The sequence below is a fragment of the Coccinella septempunctata genome, chromosome 8 (genome assembly GCF_907165205.1).
Source record: "Coccinella septempunctata chromosome 8, icCocSept1.1, whole genome shotgun sequence".
In the NCBI taxonomy this organism is placed as follows: Eukaryota; Metazoa; Arthropoda; class Insecta; order Coleoptera; family Coccinellidae; genus Coccinella; species Coccinella septempunctata.
The window spans coordinates 18,312,193-18,339,169 of NC_058196.1; the positions used below are offsets into that span (position 1 = coordinate 18,312,193).

At 35.9% G+C, this 26,977-nt stretch overlaps 3 protein-coding genes across 3 annotated transcripts; 2 read left to right on the top strand and 1 right to left on the bottom strand.

The window, feature by feature from the left end:
* The first annotated feature begins 3,022 nt into the window (after positions 1-3,022).
* On the top strand, positions 3,023-4,744 carry LOC123319137 (charged multivesicular body protein 7). Its single transcript, XM_044905990.1, has 3 exons — positions 3,023-3,888; positions 4,008-4,229; positions 4,313-4,744. Exons 1-3 carry the CDS (start codon positions 3,076-3,078, stop codon positions 4,571-4,573), a joined length of 1,296 nt encoding a protein of 431 aa, XP_044761925.1. The 5' UTR covers positions 3,023-3,075; the 3' UTR covers positions 4,574-4,744.
* Positions 4,745-6,712: 1,968 nt separating this feature from the next.
* Positions 6,713-17,521, bottom strand: LOC123318641 (eukaryotic peptide chain release factor subunit 1). Its single transcript, XM_044905315.1, has 7 exons — positions 17,301-17,521; positions 17,065-17,240; positions 16,214-16,438; positions 15,914-16,158; positions 15,285-15,635; positions 13,689-13,836; positions 6,713-7,529 (listed from the first exon to the last, which is right to left on the bottom strand). Exons 1-7 carry the CDS (start codon positions 17,384-17,386, stop codon positions 7,444-7,446), a joined length of 1,317 nt encoding a protein of 438 aa, XP_044761250.1. The 5' UTR covers positions 17,387-17,521; the 3' UTR covers positions 6,713-7,443.
* Positions 17,522-18,608: 1,087 nt separating this feature from the next.
* LOC123318642 (elongator complex protein 4) lies at positions 18,609-25,176 on the top strand. Its single transcript, XM_044905316.1, has 7 exons — positions 18,609-18,813; positions 18,978-19,013; positions 23,568-23,683; positions 23,747-23,984; positions 24,041-24,324; positions 24,453-24,681; positions 24,820-25,176. The coding sequence occupies exons 1-7, from the start codon at positions 18,708-18,710 to the stop codon at positions 24,909-24,911; spliced, it is 1,101 nt and encodes a 366-aa protein (XP_044761251.1). The 5' UTR covers positions 18,609-18,707; the 3' UTR covers positions 24,912-25,176.
* The last annotated feature ends 1,801 nt before the right edge of the window (positions 25,177-26,977 follow it).

Genomic DNA, 26,977 nt, shown 5'->3' on the forward strand with positions numbered 1-26,977 from the left:
ACCCTTTGACAAAATGTCAAAAACCACAGATTACAGACTGGTCAAAAACATAGATGAGGCGTGAAGTTGGCTGACAGAAGATGGCCGAATCAGAGATATTCTCTGGGCCGAATCCGAAGTGGCGATGGCCGCCAGTGGCGTACATCTATTCTTATTTTCGCCGAAAAAACACTTCTGCGGAATGCAAAGATATTACACTTAATATCTTTGGCGGAATGAGATTAGGACTTGAAACGTTGATTGAAGTACTTCAATCAACGCTTGAAAGAATATGAATATTTTATGGTCGGTACATATAAATTTGATAATTCCAACAATTCTTCAATAATAAAATAAAATAAAAATAATGTTCGATATAATTTTTCGATAAATTGAACTGAAATCACCTAGGCGCCAAGTTTTTTCCAATAATTCTCAAGTTCTAACGACTGTCAAAATGAGATTTCACAAATGATTGTTGACTATTCAAGATTTATATTCCGTAAAAAAAATTGCTTGCAGACTACCCCTTTATTTCGACCCTTTTCCGTATATCAAATGAGCAAAAGTTTTTTCCATATAACTTCTGAGTTTAGACAACTGTCAAAATGAGATTTTTACACAAATGATTGCTGACTATTCAAGATTTATTTTCCGTAAAAAAAAAAATCTTGCACTGCTTGCAGACTATTAATACGTAATAGTTCTGATTAGTGATTCATTCTGTATTGAGTGCAGAGAGTGTTTTGCGGAAAGTGATCATTGTAGCTGGCTTTTCTTACTTTGCGAGCCATCAAAGTAGCTACGTTTAGAGATAGCATTGTAGCCGGGATTTCTTAATACTTAGTTTGATTTCCGCAACCTGCTATTTTCACCGTCCTTATAGCAAAGCTTCCGCGAAAGAATCCACGGGTACGCCAAGTACCAGACAGAGATATATCTTCTATATCTCTGGTACCAGAGCAACCACTGCAGCCGACCTCCTTGAAAATAAAACCGTATATCGAGCCCAGAGGTAAGACAGTGTAATAAATAGGAATATTGACGAGATATATATGCTTATAGAATATTGGGCTAGGAAATTCTTTCTCGGGCTCTCAACGTCCAAGATAATTGAAAATAAAGGTTTTGATGACAAGCGTATGAATGATAATTTTCCACTCGGAAGATAAGTGTCGAAGAAGTAGAGTTTCATGTTTCATGTAGGACATAAGGCCGATTTTAAGTTAAAAGGAAAACGGTTTAGTTTAGATAATAACTCGCCCATAAGAGCTTATATATCAATTCAATATTCGAAGATAATTGATTCGGCGTTGTAAGAATTAGCAGGCTCTTGAGTTTTAACTGGCTAATTCAATTAGTTCAGAAAAATGCAAGGTTAGAGCGTCGTGGAATAATCGGGGAAACACCCACGAGAGGTGGAGAAGGAATTTGGGTTTTTGATCTAAGAAGGGGAATAATAAAAGGAACCAAAAAAGGGAAGGGAGTCAGTTGGTCGAAGAAAATATACGTCGGGAAGACGGAAGTAGAATCCGGGATTCTAATAGGGTAGATTTGGAAGTCCGAGAGTAGATTCGGCAGTTCGAGAAATTTAGAAGTATTTTTCGGAGTTAGGTCTCAAAAAGGGAGACGGGTACAAGCTATTCGGGGAATAGTGTAAGAGAATTAGTACCGTGGTTAAAGTCAGTTCAGGGCGTAACATTGTTTTTATTTGTGGTATAGATCGGATATAGGATTTTGGGAATTTCGTATAGAGTCGAAACGAAGAGCGTTAATCGTTGACGACGGAAAAGTGCGGGAAGTGCGGTTGAGTGTAAAGAATTCGCCGTACTGTGCGAGGAAAGTCTGGTGATCGAAAAGTTTACCAGCAACCCCAGGCGAACGACGGTCGCTGGTCGCAGAAAAAGGTAGAAGGTTCCAATTTTTGTTTGTCCAGAGTCCTGAAAGCTCCTCTAAAATTCATCTGATTTTTGATCATATTCTTATTGTTGTTGTGCAATTGAGAAAAGATAATTTTAATCCAAGATTTTATTGACGGAATTTTGATGTTTATTGCTTTGCGTACTTTGCATGTGTGAAAGTAGTTGAGATTTTATTTTGGTCGTCATCGACCAAATACATGCTTGTAAAGAAGTATTCAAATTTCTGCAATAGATTTATTCGTTAAATTTCACCAGAGTTTCATTTAAATTTTCTCCCCAGAAAATATAGAAAAACATCAAAGACCTGTCCTTCGCGCGACGGGCCGAATCCACCATTTTAGCCTTTAAAGGGGCCTTCAATTTTGTGTAGTTAACATCTTCAAAATAATCACCCCTGTTCAGTGGAAAGCCGCTCTTCCATTGATTCCAGATAAGGGGTGTTTTATTTCAACAGCACTCTGTACCAAAGATTATAGAGACTCTATAATCTTTGCTCTGTACTTTTAACTGGAAACCTCAATTTAAACTCCTTTGCCCCATTTAGTTCTACCACTGCTGGGTATACAATTTACTGGCTGGCGTGCAAACCCGTTGGGAGCAGAAAACAGAGCTGAGAACATTTTCCCACCGCCGGCAATGCGTTGTTTTGGGTGTGTTCATAAACTTACTCCGAGAGTAGAGTATGAGTATGGTCATGCTCAGAGAGCATACTCTGAGGAACTAAAAGTACGTTTGTGAACGCTTCGGGTAATCAGAGCTTGCTCTGAGTAAAGCTACATTCACAATCAATTCACAGGCCGAAGTGTACTTCGGCACGGAAGCTTAGCAGATGGCGTTCTCCGTTACCATTCACAATGAAATTCAAGACAAAATTTCTTGCAAGTCGCAAACTATCACTTCGGCAAGGAATTTCGTGCCGGCTATAGATGATGCTGATGCTTATGTTTTGATCAGTTACATTTTTGATTCATTTGAGTATTTGGTTCCAAGATTATTGCGAATGGTAAATTTCGTGCCGAAGTGCACTTCGGCCCGCGAATTGATTGTGAATGCAGCTTAAGTTTGTGAACGCAACCTTTCCCGACCTGAAATTTATGACATATGACAATCTATGATTGTTTTGTTTATAAAAATTAGGTTATGTTTTCAACATAGGTTTTCAAATAGAAACAGAATGACTCCCATTCCAGAAGAAAAATTACCAGAGTTCTTCAAAGACGTTGCTCGAAAAAATGTATTGTATGCTCCTTTAAGATCGAAAACGGTAAATCCTATTGACTGGAATTTCAAAATCACGTCATGGAAGCAGCTCATAAATTTATATTGTTCTTCAAATAAGGTTTTTTGCTTCTCATTAGAGTCGTTGAAGGTTGCATTTCAAGATAATGGAAGAACACCAAGTTGCTTGGAAGAGGTATTGGAGAATATGCTGCAAAATAAAGAGATCGAACCATTAGTAATTTTTATCGAGAAGAAGCCCAAAACATGGATTGAGTGGGCAAAAAAATCTCTCATTTCTGTGCCGTTTACATGGTCATTGAACAAAATGAAAAATTTTATAATTTCTCCTGATCTGAATAAATTGGAATATGTACCTTTGGATGTCATACATCATGAAGCGGATTTACTTCTTAAAGAATTATCCATTATTCACAAAAATGAGGTGATGAGCTTGGCGGAACTCATACAAGAAAGGAACATTGATGTTAACAAGCAAAGAGATTTTGAGATCTTGTTTGTGAGTTTATATAACCGGAATAAAATTGACATGCTAGAAACTGAGGAAAGCTCTATTAAATCTGAGAATTTACTGATAAAAATTTGCGATCCTAAACATTATGAACCAATATCAGAGGTGGATTTAGGCATACATACCCTGAAAGCCAATGAAAAGGCTTTAGAAAAAAATATTGAATTTCTAACAGAAAGTGCTAATAAGTGTAAGGATGAAGCTAAAGCCTTTATAGTTAAAGGCCAAAAACAGTTGGTAAATATTCCCCAATATCATTTTTCAACCAAGTTCCAATATTAATTGACTAAAAATGTTTCAATTGCTTGAAACTACCTAGATGTTATTTTCCTCATTAAATATTTTCATTTTTGTAGGCAAAAGCAAGTTTGAAAAAGAAACATGAGATTGAGTTACGAATAAATAAGAAAGCAGAAACACTTTATAATTTACATACTTTATGGAATAAACTACAAGATATGACTCTTAGTGAAGAAGTATTGGATTCTTACAAGAAGGCTTTAGGAGCCTTCGAAGGAACTCTCAACAAAGGAGTCAACACAGATGCAATAGATGATACAATGTTAAAAGTAGCAGAGGTAAATGAACAAGTCAGTTTGTTTTTAAATCAGTGGAAATTATTATAGCTTTTAGTATAACTAATTGTAAATCTGTATTACAGATGTTAGAAATACAATCAGATATGGAAAGTGCCTTAGGAAGATCGCTACTGGACAATGAAGATGAAGACCTGGAGAGAGAATTGGAGGACCTAATGGAAAATGATAAATTTAATAATGACAATAAGGGCAGTCCTAGCAGAGACAATGATGAAAGTTTGATTGAAGCCATGAAAACTTTAGAACTGAATTTACCCAGTGTACCGTCTTCTCCTGTTATTGTTCATTATTCAGATCAAAATATGAGCAAAGAGGTTAACTAATATTAGCAAGATATTATTTTTGTAAAAATTTTTTATGTTTATTATGGCCAATTCTAGTCTATTAAGTCCAGTGAGTAATTTTAATTGAATGAAGGGTGAAGATTGTTTTCCCAATATTTTTTCTGTTTCATGTACATTTTTAAATATTACAGTACATATTTATATATTTTATATTACACATGTTTGTATGGAGTGTTTTATTGAAGTATATTTTCAACATGAAACTGAACCTCTTAAATTTTTCAGAAAAAAGCAGAAATAATCAAAAAGTGTGGCCTCGCATTTTCACAATTTTTTTCATAACTATCCCAATAACTCATAAATCGTTTATTTTTACCTAAGATATGATATGCTTTTGAAATTGCCATTAAATCAGCTCTCTCAGTGTGCCTCATCAGCTAGAACTAGTTGAAAAACAATTAGAATTGTATTTTATAAGGGAATGGAAGATAACATGCAACCATATGAACTAAATTGATAGATTATAGGAATGAATATAATACCTGATGATAGGAATGTGGAAATACCTGATGTACCAGGATGTTCCTCATCAATTAAGGAAGACATGCTTTCCAATGCATTTGCTGAAACACAAGGACTCAGCAATTTTGGTTCGGCCTTGGTGCAAACCATATCACTAGGCCCTTCCTCTCCATTATTTTTGAGTTCTCAATGAGGGGGTGTTAGTCGAGTGAATTTAAATTTAGAGATTCGGTCTGGACAAAGGTCAAGAACTAGAGAACAAGGAAATTTATAATAATTAGGTGAAAAATTAAAATAAAATCATAACTTTATTACATAAAGCTTTGGTTAATTCATAAATAAAATTTAATACAAATAAACAGAATAAAGTATATAACAGAATGGGAATTAAAAATATGATAAATGAAACTGGTAAAATAAACTGTTGTTGCTTTGTGATTAGCAAATTAAGAAATTATTTCCTTCGAATCTTATTTTCTTGCAGTTGTATTTTCAATGAACAAAAATAATAAGTTTTGCCAAGTCATACATGCAAACGTCTCCATCAATTTAATCTCTGAATGTGTGCCTACATGAAACTATTTCTTGGTGAAGACAGTCCGAAAGGCCCGAAGAATAAAATTTGGTTAGATTTTCTGCTAAACCAACTAGCTCAGTATCACAGCACCTTTTCAGAGTCGAAAGGAAATATTACTTGAAATCTTTGTATGGTTGCCTCAAATCCTTTGAACCGATGTTCTATAGTAATTCAAAACTCCCCATGTAGCTATGTCCCTTCTGAAATAGAGTAAGCATTGTAATATATGAATATGATAATAAGCTACGTTGGACGAAAATAGTAATTTTAGAAACAAAATTAATACCTGCAGAAGAAGGGATTACCCAAGCTATGGGAATAGCATTTCTATTGAGTTTCTGTAAACTTGAATTTGTGAAAGCTTCTCTTGGGAAATGGTTATTGCAAATTCTGTGATGTTTACTAACAGAAAATCCTTTCAAACCCAGAGTTTGCATCCACAGCTGATTCCTGCGAAAGAATATATACATTTTCTCACATGATCTTGGTTTGAATAAACAATTTTTCTTACTTCTCGGGGTTGTATGGAAAGCAAAATAATTTCTGAACTTCTGACTCGGAAGCCCCACATATTAAACACTTTCTATCAGCCATAATAAAAACTCAATACAAAATTTAATAACTCACTCTCAAAATTCTTCTGCACTCGGCATTCTCTAAAGAAAAAAGAAATTCAAAATTGATCAGATAAGATAACAGACATAACATAACCAAAGAGGAATTTGAATTTTTGACTTAACCAAAGAGTCATCAGCATTTTTCTTCTTCTTCTTTATCATTCTGTACATAAACATTTCAAATTATTCTGAAAACGAATGTAGCGCTATGTAAAAAATGGCAAATCATAAATCAAATGCGAGAAAAGGATTCAAGCGTATTCAAGTTAGGTTGACTCTATAATATAATAATAATATATAATTTTTTTTATTTTTCTAATACAGGGTGATTCATAACTATTGGGACATAGGCTAAGGGCAGATTGTTTGGACCAAAATATGGCGATAGGACCAAATATACCTCAATAAAATATTGCTGTGGAAAGAGATAGAGGGGGATACAGGTTGTAATAATGTACCATATCTAGAAACAATTTTTAATTTCGAATCAATTGAGTTGACATACATTTCCATTCGACATTATACAAAAACCATTAAACGTCTATATACAGGCTGCTTCAATTATATCGTCTTGAATCGTCAAGAATACCCAAAGTACGGTTACGGGGCGTGAGAATGTCCATCTTGTCATGGGAATGGAAACATATGTTCGTAACTCTGAGCATATAAATAGAAAAATTACTAACACTATGAACAAGACTGTTCATTAATAAGATATGCTCTCACTTTTCTAACGCCCCGTAACCTGTAGATAACTCTTAATAGAGAACAATCAAATTCCAAGTACCCATAAAACCCTAATCAATTGCACCTAAAATAATTTCTTTTAACACAAAGGATACCTGACATCTGACCGAGCACCTTTCGTTGCATATATAACTTCTAGCCATTTTGGGTATTCTTGATGAAGTTGAGCTAGTGCAACTCCATGCTGTAAAATCCCTGAACGGTTTTAATAACTTGGAAGTTTCAGCACAGAACTATATCGATAAAATTACCACAATTATATAACTGTCTCGACTGGAATGAAAAATGTAGTTTACAAGAGAGGGGGCGCCGAGTACCATGTACAATCATAAAAATCCAAGAATTTGACTGCTGAAGTAGATATTTGTATCATAACTGTAACTTATACGTTCAACCTGTTCTTCGAGTAAAAATCGGACTAAGTTCTTAGATGCCGCCTTAGAAGTTTAATATTCGTCTAAATCAAAGAGTTCACCATTTCCCTCATCGTCTAACTGCAAACTTTGGAAGTCTACCTTGTACCTTAGCAAACCTGTAAAGAAAATTACTAATTAATATTATCTATAATTATATTTGAAACATTGCAAACAAAAACATACACATCAATATTTATAAACAGACATAAAGTCGGCCTGACATTAGATTCATGTATAGGACCTTCATAAATGATTGAATCACAACTAACCTACTAAAGTATGACATGACGTTAGGGACGGCTGCCGATCAGTAGCGCCAACTGAAACTCGCACAAAACCGAACAATTTCTTAGAGTTTGTGTTGTCAACGTAATATATTCTATTAAATCTTTAAAACCCATAGTGCAAATTCATAGGAGGGAAGAAATAATCTTATACACTATATATTCTGAACTCCCAAGTTTATTTCATACAGGCTGACATGTTTCGGCGGTTAAGCCATTATCAAAGTCATTTTACGAAACTTTGGTTCAAGTCAGGTAATGGAATTATTAACAACTCTGGTTCGAGTCGAGAGAAAACATCAAAAACTCAAAAATTACATTAAATATCGAAAATCTAAAACTCGTGATAGAAACTGGCGGAACATTAATGGTTTAGGTTTAGATTAGGTAGGCCGCAAAGCTGATGGTAACGTTAACGTTAACCACTGACGAATGAGCATGCGTCAATTATAACAACTCTCTAATGACAAAAACGTAAGATTTATTTACTGTGCTCTAGACGCAAATTAGGGCCAAATGACCGATTGGGGTTAGCCTGGTTGGTTAATACTTCGAAGTTTTTTCTTTAATTCATAATTATTAATATCATTGAGCTTGTTCACGCTCAAAAACTTTTTTTTGTTGTTGTTAAATTGGTAAGTTTATACTTATTTTTAAAAATCATGAAAGTCAAAGTACAAAATGATTACTAAGCGACGAATGCCCAGAGTGAGGAGATCGAGACTTCTGTTTTCTCTGCTGGAATCTCCATCGGGCAGCCAAGGGCTGCAGGGCAAGAACTCCACCAAGGCTGCTAACAAGGCCCGAAAGGGGGGATAGAGGGAAGAAACAGCAGCAACGATCAGAGAGACCAAGGAGAGAGTAATTAGCGAACTTCTGCAGAACGCCTTCGACGTTTGGGCACTCTATAGAGGGTACCCTCCATAGGTCTGTCAAAAGACGGCTATTATACGGTCGCTGGGATAGAAACCCTTAAGAAGCAATTACACCACATTCAAATTCAAATTAATGACTTTCTCCTCCTGCTAAAGACCTTCTATTGATATGTGTTTTTCAAGGATATTTGATGAAAAAAGTAGTTCATTGGACAAAGCCAATCATATTACATTCGGAAATGGAAATGGAGAAGAAAATTATTTTTCACATTTCTCCGAAAAATAAAAAAATAAGGCTTCGCAACGATTACTCATCCATTTCAAGCATTTTCCACCAAAAATAATGAAATAAAGATGAACAGTTAAACCAGTGGAACGAATCTTAAAATTAGAATTCTCTTTTTTTGTGTGAATATCAACATCAAATAGTTCAATTATTTCCTTTCACCGCATCTGAAAAGTCACGTGGTATGATAATTAAGATACTCTTAAGATGATGGCTTCCACCCACTTCCCAAATCACATGGGAATCAGCAAAGAAATCTGGACACTTGTAAAAAAATTCGTTACTCCAAGCTTGGTAAGCAAAGCTGCAGATGATGATGAAATCTTCATGGCTATGGCTCAACAGGGCTTGGATTGCTTGATACACTTCCTGATAAGCCTTTTCAGATTCAGCCTAGCATGCAATTTCATTCCATGTAAATGGAAGAAGGTACTACATGAGCATACCAGAGAGCAATAATATCCTCTGAAGGCTCAACAGTATGCAAATCCACTTATCTTGCCTTCAACCTTATAGCCAGAAGTGCTGGCTCTCAATTCTAGAGAAACCTTGATAGCTGCAGTTCTATAATATCTTTCATGCTGCCCTCACTGAATTCCCGGTGAAGGCAGCCAAGGCTAGACGCGTTCCCCAAAAACAAACGTCATCAACGAAACACTCTGTAGGCTTCAAAGGGGAAGGACGAAATTATTGAGCATTTTCTTTGTGAGTACTCTTGTAGCGTGTTGCGATTATTCTGTATATTTGTGAATGACCGAAAGTCATCGTTGGTTTAGTTTAGAAGATCATCCATAAGTCGATAAGTGTACCTATAGAATCGTCCTAGTTCAGTTGGTAATTAGGAAGAGTTGTCTGTAAATGAAACCCATGCATGATATTATTTGTTCCTTACTGGGAACTCCTTTTTCCCGAAATATAATATTGTCACAACTGGGCCGATGCCAAAGCTAAACCGCCTAAAATCTGATAAAAAATACGGCCCATTGGTATGACAATCGCCAGTGCTTGTGCGGTACCGATTTCGAACAAGGTTTATTTATTTTGTTGAGCATGTTTACTTCTTGGAAAGACCAGAAATAATACGTGGGTTTAACAGGGTTTTATTCCGGTTCGAAAAATGTATTCTCTGATATTAAAAAACAAGATCTTGAAGGAGCATATGAGTAGTTTTCCGAGTTTGAGAAAACGAGAAATGAGCACTAGGCCTATGAAAATGCAGTCTGCAATGTCATTGAAATTATATAATGATGATGTTAAAAAGAACCAAAAAATGATGAGCCACTTGATTTACGTAATTTAACAAAACGTAACAAAGAATTGTCTTTTCGTGGACATAAGTAAAAAAGTTTTCAATGCCGGTAATTTCAAAGAAACTCTCTATCAGTTACGGTTCAGATACAAGAACATTTAAAAAGACATCAATGTTTCGAATTCACTTTGGACACTTGAATATGTCAAAGAATGAGATTATTTCTTGTTTACCAAAGTGAGGGCGATTTTCAAGAATCGTTTCGTTTATCTAATCAACGTTAACAATCTGTTGTCTTTTATTATCTACATATTTTCTATAGTCGTTGTTGCCAAATGGTGAAATGGAAAAGGAGCATTGAAGATTTTGTAAAGGTACAAAGATGTTGAAAATACATAATATAAGGAACTCTAACGAATTGTCAAAATCGTCGACAGCGTTCACTGTCGTGGGGCACACAAGCTTTTCCTTCCATTGATTCGCATGCTGTTTTGGTCGAATATTGTGTTTTGTGAATGTCTTTGGAAAAAAAGTTCTTCCCTACGTTAGATCAGAGTGATTAGACTATAAATTTCTAATAAATGCCTCTTTACACTGATACTAAAAAGCTTTGTGTGCCCCACTGCAATGAACGGTCATCTGATTTTGACAAATCGTTAGAGTACCCTATGTATAATGACTGAAAGACGCTTATTCTTCTTCTATGTGCGATGCCCCACTGGGCTGAACTGAGGCCTAGTGACCCATTGTTCATCCGCTTGTAGTTGGAGAGACTCAAACCCTGAGACAAGCTGACAAAAACGCCACAAGTCGACAGAGAGGATTCCCTTTCACCATAGGAATGGTGAGTGTTGTGTTTCCTAGGTGTCATCCATTCTTAACTCTTCGAGGTTGCTATAGATGAACAAAATATGTTCAACCGTTTCATCAGTGCTCCTGCACCAGAGGCACAGGAAACGACCAGTCAGTCTCATTCTATTTAAGTGTTCATTAAACAAATAGCCAGTCCACTGCTTCACTAGACTCGGCTGTTTCCTCTCAAGAGTCAAGAGTTTTTTGACCTCGGGTACAAAGGACGGTCTCTCAATGAGAAGCCTCGACTTCCTGAGACCACTTCTCATGCTCATTCAGAGGAAAATTTCCTGTCCAGCCATCTATTAAAGTAGAGCCTCCCTGCATTCCTCTACTAGGTGTGGGTTGACCCTCTCCGCAGAAAGAGATTTCAGGGTCTGACTGTCGCAATAAATAGAGATGTGTTTACCGGAGTTCCCTCTGCGGATATTCTCTAGTGCACAGTCCAGAACAGCATACAGTTCAGCCTGCACTATGGAACAATCCTTCCCTAGGGGGATGGACAGATTGAAACAATTCCCACTCCAGTCCCTGTGGACATCACAGAGCCATCGGTGAACCAAGTGGAACCTTTACTCACAAGAAGCCTGTTTGATGTAGACCATAGGTTTCTGCCAAGAACAATTACACTGTAGGGTTGGGCGAAGTAGAAGCTGGTGCCCTCGCGGTCTACTCTATGGAGAAGGGATGCGTTGGCATCCTTCACCATCTTGAGAGCCCTTGCGTGCCCCCTGAACAGTCCTCTATCGCGCCATTGTCCCTGTTCCCAAACCCTACGAGTTTTTATAGCCACCTCTGTAACAATGAGGTAAACACAGCCAGTAGCGGATCCAGCTCTCGAGAAAGGGGGGGGGGGTCACGGTCAGGTGGATTACATACCCGCCAATAGATTTTTTGGAGACAAATCAGCACCCCCAAGAGGAATAGTTCTTCAAACACCTAAATTAGTCAATACTAATCAGTGAATTGGAACTTAGCTTGAAATGGACAAATTATTCTTCCAAAATTAAGATATTTTTCATTATTGGAACCAATTACCCTTCAATATTCACTTAATTATGATGAGCAACTAAAAAAAAACAAAAAACAGAATAAATGTTTACGAACACTCAAATTCAATTCAATTTTCTCAATTGAAACATTTTTTTATAAAACACAAGATTTGAGGGTTCTTCCAGTCCAGGGGGGGGGTCATGACCCCCATGACCCCCCCCCCTCCTGGATCCGCGCTTGAACACAGCACACTCCATGGGTGCCGTAGGGGTGGATCTCAGAGCGCCTGTGATGGTTAGGCATGCGATCCTCTGACATAATGGTGCTGCTGAAGTTCTTCCCAGTCCAAGTGTAGGTAAGTATAGGCCTCACCACTACAGTGTACAACCAGTGCATAATGTGTCATTTGAAGCCCTATCCCTTATCAAGTACTCTTCGAGAAGACCAAAAAATTACATTAGCCTTGCCTCAATGTGTTCGGTCCACAGTAGTTTGTAGTCCGGGGTCACATCGAGATATCGGACTTGCTCGGATAGGGTGAGCCCAATCCCTAACAAGCTAGGAAGCTTGATGTTGTGGGGCTTCCTCCTCCTAGTAGAACCATCTCCGTTTTACCAGGATTAACCGAGAGTTCATTCTTTAAGCACCATCGTTCAATCATACACAGAGCATTCTGCATCAGATCGAAGATGACACTGAATACCTTACCTCTGATCAGTAGGACAAGGTTTCCGCATAGGCCACAACAACGAACCCAACCCTAGCCAGCTCAACCAGGAGCCTATTCAGGACAAGATTCTACAGTAGACGCTTGAAAATAACAGTTATAATTTGAAAAGGGGGCTGTAGTTCACCGCGAATCTTCAATTCTCACATCAATATCATCACTTGAATCCATCTAATTTCTCATCGAAAAACACAAATAATTCGTTTTATTTACAGATGCAGACACTTCGATCTCAATAAACGTACGAATTCCAGGTTGAAATGTCTTTTGAGTGGGAATCTGTTTAGATGAAAAAACCGGACATAAACATTTGGCACTGATTTCAAAAGTATTTTAAATCGAACGATTATTTCTACCTCAAACAAAATATTTCACTTCTAAACAAACATCGTTACTAAAATACGGTTGCAGGTAAGAATATCTCACACATATTGATACAATTAAATCCATCACATTCCATAAAAAAAAACACCAAACCAAAAGGGAATCCCATCAAACGAATTTTGATAATATTCCAGTTACTAATTATGACATAAAGTACAAAAAACCAATTACTAAATAAAACGCCAAAAGACCACAAATTAGAATAAAATAAAGGAAAAATCCACAAGCAAACTACGAGAACACATTTATTATATGGTGTATACCTTTTTTATTAAACCTCTAGGATATATGTGGACCTTTTTAATAATCATCAAGGTCAACATCATCTAGAGGCTCATCTGCCTGAAGAGATTGGAAATCAACTTTGTAGCGTAGAATACCTTTAGTATTTTCATCCGAGCAGCACAAATAGGACAAATAGGATTAGTGTTAGTAAGTTTGTTAATCACAACGATAAGAAAATTTATAACACATAAGTGAATTTGCAAAGAAACGTCAAGCAAAAAAAATGTTGTTGATCAGGAAACCCCATATAAGCAGGTAACCATAACATCTCATGAAATCATCAACAGATAATTAAAAACCTGGATAACTCAAAAGCATATTTTCAAAGCTGGATACTCACCGCCTATTCCTCCAAAACCTCGAACAAATTGCGATCCTTCTTGAGACTTATCCGTGATTATTTCTAAAGTAGCACCAAAATTCTTGTAGTTATTTGCCAGCCATTCCAACAGCGGCTGGCATTCAACTAATTCTAATTCTACGCCACTCTGAAAAAAAAGCATGTGTAGAAAAAACATGGCTTACAATGCAAATGCATCATGTTTTATGTTTTTCATTAGGCACTTAAACAACCTAGATGTATTACAGTTTCAAGACTGAGAGAAGGGAGATCAATTTAATATATAGAATATTATACTGTCAGGTTTTTCGAATCATCAAATATTTTAGAAGATAAGAGCGTTCCTCAGTTTGTTCAAAAACTCGATTTTTACATGTAATTTGAAAATTTCCTTGGTTATTTTGAGTAAGAATCACATTTTTAATTAACTCTATGGTACCAAAAAATTGAAAATTTGCTTAGTGAAAACATAATGCATATACTCCATTCAAGAATTATTATTCTATCTCAGGAAGCTGTGAAAAATCGAATTTAAGTTGGTATGAGCATAAAAAGATTTTGACTTGCGGAATTCAGGTTGGTATTGGAATAAACACTGATCCATGGACCAATTAAATCTTAGAACATAGAACATGTTCTATGTTCTAAGAATTAAATATGTACTTTGAGCATAGAATACATTCTATGAATATGTATAAGTCTATGCACTGACAGAAGATATTTTAAATTTTGTACTCTTTATATTCTTGGATCAATAGAACAAATTGAGAAAATTATTGTATTAATATAGAATGCTGATATATTTGCTCTGTTCCGACCTTACTGACGTAACTTACCATTAGGGCTGGGCTTTCAAGGCCTACTGGGATGTCAGTAATTCTCGAGTGGATAAAAATATATTTTCGAAATAGACAAAAAGTCGAAATTTGGTCATATTTGAAAAAACAAACGAATATTAACGATTTTTAATGAGAAGTTTTCACGAAGATCAAGAGTCCTATTAACATTTTTTTTCTATCTGGTCTGGAATTACGAGAAACAGCCAAAATCAAGCAATGAATAAGGCAGGAAAGAGAGGGCAAAAATTGCAGCAGACACACCTTTGGCTCCAATTTTGACTTCATTTTTTCTTAGATAAGGTGTTGTATGAAAAATCGATTGGTACATGTCTCAACTTCGGGGGACTTGTAGTTTGGGAGATATGATTTTTTAGTTTTAGTTCTTATGAAAATTGCGATTATTTGGTATAAATCAGTCGAATTGTAATATTTTCTCTGATCAGTGCTTGAATAACTAAATCCAATCGGTTATGCATTTAATTAATATTTGAAAATGATATTTTCATGTACAAATATGATTTTTCACTGTCCCAACCTAAACTAACCCAACCTCAAAACCATTATTTATATTTTCATCGAAAATTGAAAAATTCCCCACATTTTTTAGAATAAACTAACTGAAAACGTTAACTCATCGAGTTCTCTTAGTGCTAACATTCGAATTCATTGAAATTGATGAAAAAATCAAAGACAAAAATCCAAGGTGGTCGCTAAAGTCAAAAAAAGGAAATTTTATATTTTGTGTGTGAATACTTACTTCTTTGTCAGTGAAGTGAGACTTGTCCTTCTCCTGCTCGGGGGTCAAATGCAATATTGTCTCGCTACCAGAGGTGTGGTTCTTCAGAACGTATCGTTGGATGTCCAAATTTTCCCAACAAATCAACGTTTCCACTGCACCCAGTTCGAGACCTCTGAGTGTATCTTCAACTCCAAAACAGTATTTGCCGGTGTCCTGGCTGATCTCGTCGAAGTATCTTCCTATAAGCTTCTTTTCCTGGATGAATTTAACGTTTTGCAAAGATTCGGCGGCCAGCTCGATAGCCTGGTTGAATCCATTTTCGCCTCCATAAGACACGTCAACCAACTTGATGACTTTCACTTGCAACCTCTGAAGATGAAACATAAGTTGGTGGATTTTTTTTTTCATTCATGTTTTTGAATGTTATGAATAAGGAATCAAGATTAGAAGTAATGAATGAGAGATAAAGTCAATTCTCAACACTTAAATTTGGTTGCTCAAAGGAAAAATCTAGGAAGATCATAATTTGAATATTTATATCTATTTTCATTAATTCATGTCCAGTAGATCTCAATTCCTGGACAGCAGAGATTTTTTTATTAGCTTCTTGAAACCTACATATTGAAACAAACAAAACAAAAACTTACCGGATCAAACATGTCAGACTGGGATAATTCAGTCTTAAAATCCGCACTACCAGCCAATATCAGACCTGCTATATTTGGCTTGTCATTAGTAATAAACAATTGAGTGGCAACTTCAGCTACTTTCCTAACATAATTATGACGTTTTTCCATACGGAGACGTGCAAAACGCAGAGCCGACTGACCTCCTCTTCCATGTTTCTTCGGAAGGTCCACAGTGAACTTGTGCAGCACTTCTCTAGTGTTACCTGTGGTCATAAAATGTGATTAGAATTGCTTCTCAATAGATACTAAGTCGCTTACCTTGTAGAGTTCCAAAAAGAGCTCCATTACCATCCATTACAATAAAACCAAATTTGTTGTCATCAGCTAAAAGAGCAGTTAGGGCTTCGGTATGGAATTTATTGTCGCACAAATAAAGGGAGGTATTGATTGGTTTGAAAGGTTCGAAATCGATATTAACCTTTTTTTCTTTGCCCTCATCTGTTACTATAGTTCCACAGTATATTACCAATCCATTTGGAGGCACTTAAAAAAAGAAGGAAAATAATCCAAAACATTCTCTGCAGCATTTTTGATATTATTATATAGTTCATTCCTAATACAGAGCGTCATAAATATTTGTAACATTGCAGTGGGCATCAATTTTCAAATTCTTTAATATTTATAATAAAACCCATCAGTACCATGCACCACAAGGTATTTCAAATCCTACCGCAATATTATTACAATAATTTATAACGGCCATGCATAGACATCGATATGTAACATTTGATTTTATGATTCAACCATATGGACTGGTCTCACATGATAGATTCATTCAGAAGATGGAAATGGATATGTTTGCAAATAGTGTAAACATTGATCCCTTCCTATATAGTCTACTACCTCCTAGAGAATTTGATGTTTCCTACAAGATTATTTCTCCTGTTTTGGATGTATTAAAACTTTTATTATCACGATTCAATTCAAATCATAAAAATTTGTGTCATTTAAACTATAAGGTTCATTAATTTTCTGATAAATGATAATACTTTAACTGAATTATCTGTGTTAGATTTTGCCCCAGTAAATAGAACACCAATGCACATTTTTTTCATTTCTTACAGTAACGGAAAGTTACAGGTAAGTTCAAATAAAAGCTTTCGATTTACCCTTTGTATAGAGCTTCAGTCGATGTTGTACCGAAGTGATTGCACCTAGCACAGACAACCTGTTCACTCTCGACTTAATGTTGGAGGCAGTGCCAAATTCATCGGCCAACATTTTGCTAATACGTGATATTTGATCCTTGGGCGGAATGATGAGGGAAATCATACTCGTTCCATTCCTTGAAAGAGATGTGGTGGTAAAAGCATATGTTTTAAGAACGGTCAATTTGATAACCTACCCCCTTGCTTGTTCTAAACTCTTTATAAGCTTCTTTATTTTCCATATTTCAACGTTACGATCAGCCGAAGTCTCTTCGTTTGACATGTTTAATTCGTTTTATGGGTATTACTGTGAGTAATTAATATAAACGTGTACCCAATTTGAGGTTTTTGACTTACAAATGGCGCGACCCTGTCCTGTCACACTAAACCCAGTGGGGAAAGGAAAGAGTGAGATGAGAAATAACTGACGAGCGCTGCACCAAACCAGCTAAAACCAGAAAATAGTACTTCAGAACTACCATCTACTCTGTAATCTGTGAGACTGAGAACTACTGAGTCTAACCATAGAGTGAAAAGTGAAACCGAAATCACAAGCGCAGAAAAGCAGGAAATAAAATTTTCCCTACCGCGTTCGGCAATAGCATCCGAGAGCAGGAGGATATTTTAGTCACGTGACCATACGTGACCGTACGGATGTGTGTCCCATAAGAAAAACTTGGTTATTTGGCAATAAAAATAGTCTAGATACTATCTTCAATCTTGAATAATTCTCACCTCTTCGTTGAGATGATTCAATATTTAGAAAATTTTTTTTTTCATCAAAATATATTTTACGTATATATTAAAACGTACCACACAGATCATGGAGGGCTCGACTTCGATTTATCCCCACCTCAGATGTTTATTTTTTATAAATAGAATTTTTATGAGGAATCAAATGGTATTGATTTCAATCTGCGGAAGCAACAATTTTTTGAAATCTTCGTAAAGTGCACTAAATTATGACATTTGCATGTTTCAACAAATTGGGGTTTGAAATAATTTATTGGGAGAAATGTGAATAATTGATAAGTTTTGAATAATTCGTGCCCCACCTTAGATTATGATGATTATTTTTTATAGATAGAATTCTTTATGAGAATTCGATATTGTGAATCAGATTTTTTGTCGATTTTTTCTTGAATGCAGTAGAAGGTACAAAATCTTTTCGTACAACTATCAATCTCTGGAAACTTTTAATTCGAGAATAACGATCGAAAATTTCATCAAAATCCGTGCTATAACATGAAATGTTATATTTTTACTTTATGGTTTTTTGAACCCAAATCAATAGAGAAAAAGGATATTTTCATGTATGAAGGTGCATTCACAATTCACTTCGCGGGCCGAAGTGCACTTCGGCACTGTTTTTTTTATTAAATTCAAATTGTCATAAACGAACGATTTCAGAGCAATCCGACCGGCTCGTGGCAATTGCTGAACGCGGTATTTGTTCTGTTCTTTGATTGTTGAAGTCATAGATATCTGCTTTTGTTGAGAAGTTGCGTTCTGTGGTTAAGTAGTAAGAACAGGAACAAAAAAACTAGAAAGTATTCGCAATGTTCAAGTACAATTAGGCAATTTTCTAATTAATTTTCTATAGAATGGAAAGAAAAATGGGTTCAGTACAAATCCCAGGAACCAAATATGTTTCTCAAAGTTCGCAAATGTTGGTTTCCTCCGGAATTCCCGCTCTAGATGAAATTTTAGGTAAAATAGTAATTTTCAGGTTAGGATATATGACCAGAAAGAGATTAAAATATCCGTTTGCCTCATTCGTTTTTCAAGTGAATACATTTTGGAAAGTATCTTGAAAACTGTATATTACTGCTAGTAATCGATTTATGGAGTTGTTAATATTGGTTTAATTTCAGGAGGGGGTTTACCTGTTGGTACCGTAGCCCTAATTGGTGAGTTTCTCCTTGCTTTTGAACTTTCATTCACCATTCCATCTCACATTGTCCCATTAATTTTTTTCTCAATTAAAATTTGAATGATGGAGAACTTTCGGTTAATGTAAGTTGTGCAATGATAAAGCATGGGATATCAACACTCGGAGTATAACATTTTCCTTTACTTGGGTTTATTATTTTTGTTTCGGTAATTACTTGTAATGGTTGTATTTTTTTCAGTATAATAAATTATTAGAGACCTTCCAAGATCCATCTTTATATGGTACTATATACTTTATACTACTATATATTACATGATGTTGTTTGTTCAAATTGGAGTATAAGCATTTTAATTCATTATAATAGTATTTTTTGATTTGAATTTTGTATTTATATTTCGAAATTGTGGGGAGTTTTATAAAAACTCAGATCAGAACATTCAATAGGAGTGATGAAAACATTTTGTGTTACACCATAGCATATATTTTTTAATCGATATTGCTGCTATTGAGCTAGTACAATTATTGAACGTGATATGTTTAATTATAACTATCTTATCTTGCATGAGTCATCAAAATGAGATATTTGATTTGTAATGGAAAATAGCTGTTGTGTTGAGGCATGTTTGAAGTTATCACTTGCGCTATTCTTGGACTAATTGTTGACTTATCATTGCTTGAAAGAAACACTAAAACATAGTGATCAGTACTTCTTAATCAAATTTTTTCTATTGATTATTATGGTCCATTCAAAATGAAGTTTAACATCTACTAATAATTCATCATTGCGAAAAGGGCTTCATGAACTATGAATTAAGGATCAAAAATCTCCTGGTCATGAGGAGGCCTATTACATTTCCGGACTTACAACAGATAGTCTGATGACAGTTTAATTTTCGTTATTGGCTTTTTCATCCAGTTCTTTCAAGGTAGATATTCGGTTGAAACTCAGTTGCAAACCTGTCTAGTCTGGTACATTGCTCTCAGAGACTCCCGCTCCAAAACTTTCTAGTGTCTACGTTAAAAGTTGAAAGTTATATTTAAGCTGGTCTTTGTCACAACCAAGTCGATTCTCATGTTAAGCACTTTTCTAGCCTTTCTTTTGGTCAGGTGTGGTTTTGGCACAAAGACTAGCCTGTATCAATCTTTCAGTGATAGGTTGTAAAGTCTGTGTTGCTCATTTTGATGCGTGAAGAGGAGGGAGGTCGAGTAGCATTTCCATGGACGCAGTGGGTGTTTAGTTTTGCAACTGTTTAGTTGCAGCAGTGAGTACAATGGATTTATATGGGGATGCGCCGACATGCAAATGAAATAGTTTCAGCCTCGACATAAACTAAGCGATTGCGCAACTGTTTTGAGCACAACGCTTGTAGTGCTCCTGCGTTCGTTTATTTGCGGTTGGGTTTATACTAGTCGGTGCTGTTTCCTACTGAAGTGTTAATAATTAAATATTATAGAGTTTCAAAATTGATGGTCACTGCTATGTAACAATCATTTGCTTAGCTTGTGTTATAATATAGATTCTGTTTTTCACTGATAAAGAGAGTATATGTTAAGGCTAAAGTTAGGCACGATCGAACAGGTGTCTCTACGTAATGAATTCACAGATGAAAAATTCGTGAACTTGGAGTCCTGTTCGTGAAAATGACTATTCGAATATTTTCACTGTTTTATTTTAGTTATTGTTACTGTTATTTTTAGATCAATCAGGAACATTTTCATTTTATAGGAATTTTTTCGTTTTTACTCATTTTATACATGGTGCATCAACAGAGCGACTCAATCGACTCTACTTAGCGCATAAGCTAAAATTATTCTGACTTTATGGGAAGGTCCGAAAGTGGTAAAAGACGATACCCCCCCGTTTTTTCAAATGAGAATAGCCAAAATTCGTATCATATTCTAAATATGCAAGAAATTATTATTTCAGAATGCATTGTACCTCAATTGTCATGTGTAATTTATCAATGAGCTTTTTTGATGTAGACCACTTTTTTCGACAAATTTCGTTGTAAGGGTAGTTTTAACAAGAAATCATATGTTTAGAATTGTTTGAGATAAATGTATGATTTTTTTTTAAATGAATCCTCAAATTGTTTTCAAGTCTTTTCCATTCTACAGATGGTCCGAAAGACACTGCGATTTTTCGAAAATGACCTTTGAAAAATGTCAATAAGTCCATTTCTTAAAATGGCATGCCTCGAACTTATTTGTCTGTTTGATACCCTAGTAAGTGATGTTCATATTTATGGAAGCATTTTAGGCCTAAAATTAATTTTAAAAACAAAAACTATTCATTCAGGCCAAAAATGTTTTCGATATGTTATGTAGGGTCTTATCATTTCCAGTAGTTCTTTAAAACTCGTTACACTCATTCGGTAATAATTGAAAAACTTTTTGGGATATTTTCGTAAATACAAAAACATTTTGTGAAATTGACCCTTTATCAAACGCTGTGAAGTGAATATGTGTTCCTAAATTTTCTTCTTTTGGAATATTTTCTTCCTCCTATGAGTCCAAAGGCACACAACGTTGCTAACACATCGATGTATTGCAAGTGAAAATTTACATGTCGGCGTCCACCTGGAGACCAAACTATTCGGTTGCACATATGGGCGCACTCCATCCGCCTGCAATTAAACATCGTAATACGCGAGATGGTATACTATACACAATTAAAGGAATTCCTAATAAAAAATGAAATACTCAGAAACAATCAACATGGATACACAAAGGGGAAGTCTATAAAAACGGCAGAGTACCAATTCATTAATGAAATAGCCCTTGAAAATGGAGAACTAGCTGCGGGGATGTTTCTTGTTCTGACCAGAGCATATGATTGTTTGGACTGTAAAAAATTATTGAGTAAGCTGGAGAGGATATGGGATTCGAGGACCAGCATTGCAATGGGTGAAATCATATTTCACATTAAGAAAACAAATGGTGAAAATGGAAGTTGAAGAGGAAGTGTATAAATCAAATATCTGGAATAACTAATGCTGGGTATACCACAGTGAAGCATTACCGGACCTTTTTTTTTGTAGTATACTTAAATGATTATAAAGTGAGTGATGATTCAACAAATAGGAAGGTAAAGTACGCAGATGACACCAACCTACTTGTGAAAATTTATATCCAGAGCTGAAGGAATCATGCGAAAATACGATGGAAGAAACTGATAAATTGTTCAAGAGTAATAATCTTATTTTAAATAGAAAAAAACCAAGATTGTACTATTCACTCCAAGTAATGTAGGCATGGAAGAAAACAATACAATAACTCGTGAGAACGAAAAATATCAAATATCAGAGCAATCAAAATTTTTGGGAGTACATATAGATAATTGGAAAGAGCTTATAACAGATCTCTGTGGAAAAATTCAAACAGCATAATATGAGATTTGTTCGTAGAGTGGTTTGTAGTGGTTGTGAACTGTACAGACCAAGCGAAATTCCATTTTAGGGTAGCGAACATCCATTTGCGCTTGCTCTGTACAGTTCACAACCGTTGTGAACCACTCTACGAACAAGCCTATGGTTTCAGAATAACATAAAAATATTTTAGTCAACGTAACTTTAAAATTGTGTATCATGCAACAATAGAGGCCAATCTTCTATGGATTCGGAAATATAAAATCCTTATCTGTGTTGAAGAAAAAAGCAATAAGAATTCATACCTGCATGAAATATGATCATTCAAGCAGAGGTATATTCAAGAACATGGGATTGCTAACCATTTACATCATATATGAGTACATGCATACCAGAATATGCACTTTTTATTGAGAAGAATCCTTACCTAAATATGAAAACCCGAAAATTACTATGAATCAAGAAATATCAACTTTATATACCCGAAACACAATTTAACAAACCAAAAGCAAGCTGAGTACAGATGCCTGAAAATCTACAACTGTTGATATAGATTCAACACTATAAGGTTCTAGATTCTAGATCCTTATTATTAGTCTTGAAGATTATACAGGCTGGGCCATCCCGAATTTTGAGCTTCGGGATGGAATAACGAAAAAACGCTCGTACAGGTCAAATTTTGTTGAAAGGGGGACAAAGAAGGGTGTTCAAATGAGTTTGATATCACTACCCCTCTAGCCGCAACCCCTAACAGCTTTCATTTTTGAATAGGGAAAAGGGGTCGAGCAGCACCTTGTTGGAAAGGCAATTCCATTTCCTGCATGAGTGTATTTTTTTTTTCATCGCTTTATTATTATACAGAGTGACTCAGTATTCCATCAATAACATTCACACGCCGAATTTGGATCTTTGAGATGGAAAAAACGCTCGGACGGGTCAAAAAATGAATTCGATATCACTACCCCTCTAGCCCCTACCACTTAGAGCAATTTTGCGTTGAATTGAAATTTTATGATGACTCACGAGCGAACTGTCCCACACCAACTGAAACTGCTAATTGAAACAAGCCTATAGATTAGGAATTCCATTACATTTTTCAGATTAGACTAGGCCACATTCAATTACCTCAAATTTGAGATTTTTCAAATAGAATTTTGTAGCCGATCCCGTTGAAATAACCAATTTTTCTTTTTTTTCCACAGAAGAAGATATGTATGGTACATATGCCAAAGTTGTGCTGAAGTATTTCATAGCTGAAGGTGTCGTATGCAAGCATTCGGTATTTTTAGCTAGTCAAGATTCAAGTCCTCATGAAGTGGTGAGCCTGAATAATAGAAGTTTTACCTTCACCACGTAAATATTCATCTTTTTTTTTTTTCAGATAAAAGAAATTCCTGCTGTGATCCATTTCGACCAAGAAAACACTACTAGTTTCAGTGAACCCAAATCCTCTGATACCAAAATGAAAATAGCCTTCAGATATGAGAAATTACCAACTCAAGAAGTGGAGGATAAACATATCACATTAGGACACTTTTATGATCTTACAAAGTCAATGCCCCTATCAGATATCGAAAATACAGATATTTATTACTGGAACGGAAGCAGGGTAGAAAATGGTTAAGTTATCCTGAAAAATGTATTCACATTTTGTTGACTGGTCTTTTATCTTTAGGTGTCAGTAGCTTCTCGAATCCTGCCTATAATGACTTGTTGCGTCAGATCAAGACCAAGATAAAGGATGACAAGTATTTTCTCAAAGACAACCCTTCAAAGAAATCCATACTACGAATAGCCTTACATTCTTTAGGGTCACCTCTCTGGTTACCTGTTAGGAATTCATTACATTCCCTGGACTCAAGTAGAGATTTGGATATGTTTATTTTCTGCTTGAGGGCCTTGGTTAGGTCTGCATTAGCTGTAGCTGTGATCACTATTCCGTCTCATCTTTATAGGGAGGTATGCTATTTGTTAGAAACGAGTGCGATCTCTTAACTATTAACTAGTGGGCGATACAGGCTTTCTCAGTCAAAATATATTTATATTTTGAATAAATTCTTTCATTAATAAGTATTGCATTGTTTCAGCATGCATTAGAAAGATGCATACACTCTAGTGACATATCTATGCGGCTACAATCCTTTGCCGGAACGGAATTGGAAACTAACAAAGTATTGTCTGACTATCATGGATTCTTTCAACTCACCAAATTGGCCCCAATAAATTCATTTGCTTCAAGACATCCTGGTTCACTAGAGTATGTCTTCAAGTTGAGGAGGAAGAAGTTTGTGATAGAGAAATTGCACCTGCCACCAGGTAAGGTTCGATTCCTACACATTGTTGAAACGATTTAATATGAGATGAAGTAGAGTCAAATTTTTTATTTTCATTTCAACTACCATAATGTACATTGTTAAAAAAAAACATAATTAATGAATTATTCTCATGTTTCAGATATAGAGGATACTAGCAGCGATAGAAGTAATAAAGGAAAGATTATCACTCCTGGCTGTCATGGTACAAATAGGCAGTTACTAGATTTCTAGTAAGAGATACTTTGTATTTATAGATTCTATTTATTACCAGAGATCTTATTAAGCCGAATTATTTTTTTTTATGAATGTGATAACTTATTACTTATGTGTTTTATCGATTATGATACTTCTCATAAAATTGTAATTAGAATTCTAATACACCTGAAGGTTGTTTGTTATTGAATTTACGACTGCCAAAAGTATTCAAAGATTTCAAATTAAAACAAGAACACAGTGAAGTGAAAACATAATTTCATGAATAAAATATGTAAAAATTCTTGTTTGACTTATTATTTGAGTATTAATTTAATTTCTGTCTAGGAGAATCAATCCAGGTGTTAGCCTTGCCCAATTTCTTCCACATGATCCCAGTAATTTCTCCTGTTTTATATGCACAGCTATTATTGTGGTTCCGATATATCTGATTACTGATTGTTGGGTGTGTTGGACGGATAAACCAAACCTGCCACTGCGACCAAGCGGTCTATTGTAGCACACAGGCAAGCTCGTAGAGCTAGATTTCTCCCTCCAGTCCCATCCTGCCCAAAAAGGAGATGATGTCGGAGGGGGAGTGATTCTTGGGTTCCTCTAGGATCATCATCTTAGGAGAACCAAATACTCCATGTCTAACCCTGTCTGCCGCCGGGCAGTCACAAAGGATATGCTCAATCGTTTCGTCCTCCTCTAAGCAGAGTCTGCAAAGCGGGTCATTGGCGATGCTAAGCTTTTTAAGGTGGGCTCTGAGTCTACAGTGTTCTGTGAAAGCCGCCATTATAGATCTCAGATTTGTTCTAGAAAATCGTATCCAACGACTAGTGTATGGGCTGGGAGGCACTGAAATAGCCCTATGCGAGTGACACAATCCAGGACGGTTGCGCCAGTACTCCAGGACCTTTTGCCTTATCCAGCTGTTTCGGTCCCTGATTAAGGAAATTCCTATACTAGGTTCCGGGCCAATAAGCGCTGATGTTGCGCCTTCTCTGGCTAGAGCATCCGATGCATCGTTGCCCCTGAAGCCAGAGTGTCCAGGTACCCAAATCAGTTGCAGTCTGTTTGAACTTCCCAATTTGGAGGGTTTAGATCTGCATTCAAATACCTGTGCCGAGTTGCATTTGTCTGCCGCGAGAGATTTAATCGCAGCTTGACTATCCGTTAGGATTTTTATTGACCTACCCGCCCAACCAATGTTAAGCAAATGGCTTGCGCATAGATCAATGGCGAAGATTTCTGCATGAAAAGCTGTCGTCGACTTTCCCAGATTGGCACTAAGTTCAGTCAGCGGTCTACGACTGTAGACTCCGGCTCCACATCCCTGACTGGTTCTGGAGCCATCAGTAATCCAGCAAGGTCCTTGTAGATAGAATTCCTTATGACCGAGCCATTCGTCTCTGCTTGGAATCCACAGAACACAAATAATTGGAAATAGTTGGAATCAGAGAACTGAAGGTTCCATCCGTGATGGTTCTAGTGATTATCTGATCAGTTCTCATGCCCATCACCTCGTCTGTCTCCTGTTGGACTGAAAGACGACTGGGCACGAAAGTGAGTTTGCGTTGTGGATGTAGGTATAATCTAATAAGGCGAGTCACTTATAGGGTTCCATATTTATTTAAAAATCACAATGTCTTAGCAGATAAACTACGTGTAAAGGTATGTCAGTTCAAAAACAGTTTATGAACCGTTGCTTGCAAAATGATTTCGAATGAATATTTTCATAATCAATCGAAATACTGGAGGTGACGTTATTGGGGTGAAAAAAAATCCGATTGATCATATTTTCGTCACTACCGACGAGATTTGTGAGGAATAAATGTAAATACTGTATATGATTCAAAAATTTGGGGGAAAAAATGAGTTGAGAGATTGCAGAAGCAGTAGAGGTACTATTGTGAATATGATATTTCCTTGATTCATATTCCTTCCCTTGAAATGAGTATAAAAAAACGAAATGTCCGTTGATTGGTCCCATGTGGATAAATAATTTTCGCAAAATTATCATAACTTTCCTGAAATTTTTTACAGCAAATATTAAGGTTAGTAGCGATTAAAAAAAAATTTCTCATTTCAATATGGTGTTT